The sequence below is a fragment of the Solanum tuberosum genome, unplaced genomic scaffold, assembly GCF_000226075.1.
Source record: "Solanum tuberosum cultivar DM 1-3 516 R44 unplaced genomic scaffold, SolTub_3.0 scf00152, whole genome shotgun sequence".
Classification (NCBI taxonomy): Eukaryota; Viridiplantae; Streptophyta; class Magnoliopsida; order Solanales; family Solanaceae; genus Solanum; species Solanum tuberosum.
In genome coordinates this window covers 718,132-720,807 of record NW_006239078.1, presented here as the reverse complement: position 1 = coordinate 720,807, position 2,676 = coordinate 718,132, and the positions used below count along the sequence as shown (strand labels likewise).

Sequence of the window (2,676 nt, the reverse complement as noted above, 5' to 3'; positions counted from 1 at the left end):
TTTGAAAAATAAAAACTATTTTGAAGGGTATTTTTGAGATTAAAAGTTTTAAAGTTAGATTTATTTTTTTAGTGAAAACTTGAAAATACTCCTAAAATCTATTTTTCATACTTAAAATTATGTATTTCAAACTTGATAAACAAATACTTATTTGAAATACTCCCAAAATATTAAGTATCTCAAATATTCGATTTATTAACAAACAATTCTATTTAGATAAATGACAAGAAATTACTTCGTGTTTTTTTCGCCGCCCCTCAAATATAAGGAAAATAAATAGTACTTGATTAGTACCCCTTTGTCCCAAAATAAGTATACATTGATTTGTATGTTTTGCACGTGTGTTTCATCATTTTACGGATCTATAAAAAATTACATAGAACACACATGTCTGTAAACTAGTTACCATCTATACAAGCGAAGAAAAAATGGTGTTTTTCCTATCAAAATGATAACTCACATCATTTGTAAGTCTTGCTTTGGGAGTGCCGCCGCTGCCTCCACAAGGTACATCTCACATCTATGAGCTGCTATAACTATATGAGTTTTTGCCCTAGTAGCGAGAATATTGATTGGGGGCTGGGTGGGCGGCGGAGGGTTATAAGTTCGATAAAAATATTTTCCTGTTAAAATTTTAGTAGGTGTTTGGTTACAATTTGGTTGAGATTCGAAAAATAAAAACTATTTTGAAGGGTATTTTTGAGATTAAAAGTTTTAAAGTTAATTTTTTTTTTTTTTAGTGAAAACTTGAAAATACTCCTAAAATATATTTTTCATACTTAAAATTATCTATTTCAAACTTGATAAACAAATACTTATTTGAAATACTCCCAAAATATCAAGTATCTCAAATATTCGATTTATTAACAAACAACTCTATTTAGATAAATGACAAGAAATTACTTTGTGTTTTTTTCGCCGCTCCTCAAATATAAGGAAAACAAATAGTACTTGATTAGTACCCCCTTTATCCCAAAATAAGTATACATAGATTTGTATATTTAAAGCTAAGCCTTAAGAAATACCTTGTGTGAAATCTTTTCTCGCGATGATCGGTATCTACCATGCACTTTTGTTGAGTCACATTCGATTTGTCTTCAATTTACATTTAATTGTCAATGTTGAGTCACATCTAATTTGTCTTTAATTTTCATCTATTATCCCATGATACGTCCAAATATCAATATTAAATCACATCTGATCTGTTTTCAATTTTTACGTGTCATCATATAATACACCTAACTATCAATGTTAAGTCACATCTAATCATTCTTACCATTATGTTAATTACATTTATATCAAATGACTCAAATTGAAACTTTGCAAAATTTTGTTAATCATATAGCAAGATAGGGAATGTGTGCAAAAAGTGTTTGTAATTGTTTTTCTTCGTAGATTAGGGGTTGTTTGGTCTGAAGACAAGTTATGTTGGAAATGGGAAATTAATAATGCTGAAATTCATTATGGTGATATTATATTTTATTGATCGCTTGATTTATTAAATTAAAAATAACATGTATTGCATAACTTCTAAGAAGAAGTTGTTTGTTTTACAAAAAAAAAAAAAATCCTTCATCCATCTTATTTAGTAGAAAAACAATTTGAGGACCTCATGGATATTTTTGTCATTTTCATCATTTTATCTCAAAATAATCAATCTCTATTATTTCCACCTTCTCACAAAGTAATATATCTAGATACTAATCACTATCTTGGTATAACTATTCCCAAAATCAATAAATAAACAGGAGATAAAAGGATACTGAATTTTTACTCTAGAATAGTCTAGATTCAGTCCTTGGAAATAAAAAACTTCTTGACAAGGAGCGTATTCAGTCCTCGGGAAACTTATTTAATTTCGAATTCAATAAATTTAATCTCGATACTATTATTTTCAGTTTTTCACCTTCTCACAAAATAATATATCATGATACTAATTACTAATCTTGGTGTAACTTTTCCAAAAGCAATAAATAAACAGGAGATGAGAAATTACTGAATTTTACCTTAGAACCGTCTAGATTTAGTCCTCGGAAATAATAAACTTCTTGACCAGGAGCGTATTCAATTATAGTCAATAAATTTCGATTCCAATAAATAAAAAGAAAAATACATCACCTATTCTACTACCAATGCAACAAGTAGGTCCAATTGATTGAAAAATCAGAAAATAAATGACAAAAATACAGAAGACCATGACCCTACCCCACCCCACCTCACCCCTAACCCCACTCAACCCAAAACAAACTCTTCACAATTGGCCACTTTGTCTCAACCAAAAAATCCTCTATATAATGCTGACAACACATGCAAATTAGGAATTTCTTCCTTAAAGAACCCAAGCCATCTCTCTCAAGAACAAAAAAAAACTAGTTTTTTCTTGAAAAAACTAAACCCCCAAGAATCAAGAATGGGTTATACCCTTTTGTTCTTCTTCATTCTTCTCCAAAGTTTGAATCTTTTTGCTATTTCTACAACATTAAAGCCAAATTTTTACTCTCACGCTTGCCCAAAAGCTGAATTTATAGTAAAAGAAGTTATGAAAAAAGCTATGAAAAGAGAAACAAGAAGCATAGCTTCTGTTATGAGATTGCAATTTCATGATTGTTTTGTTAATGTAAGAATTTCAAGAACCCCATTTACCCCCCCCCCCCCCACCCATCCCTCTTTACATCC

At 29.8% G+C, this 2,676-nt stretch overlaps 1 protein-coding gene across 1 annotated transcript in view; it reads left to right on the top strand.

The window, feature by feature from the left end:
* The first annotated feature begins 2,324 nt into the window (after positions 1 to 2,324).
* Positions 2,325 to 2,676, top strand: part of LOC102590326 (peroxidase 17) — a 2,548-nt gene continuing 2,196 nt past the window's right edge. The window contains exon 1 of the mRNA XM_006353151.2: positions 2,325 to 2,617. Coding sequence (XP_006353213.1) covers positions 2,411 to 2,617 — 207 coding nt within the window. The 5' untranslated portion in view covers positions 2,325 to 2,410. The remainder of the gene's footprint in view (positions 2,618 to 2,676) is intronic.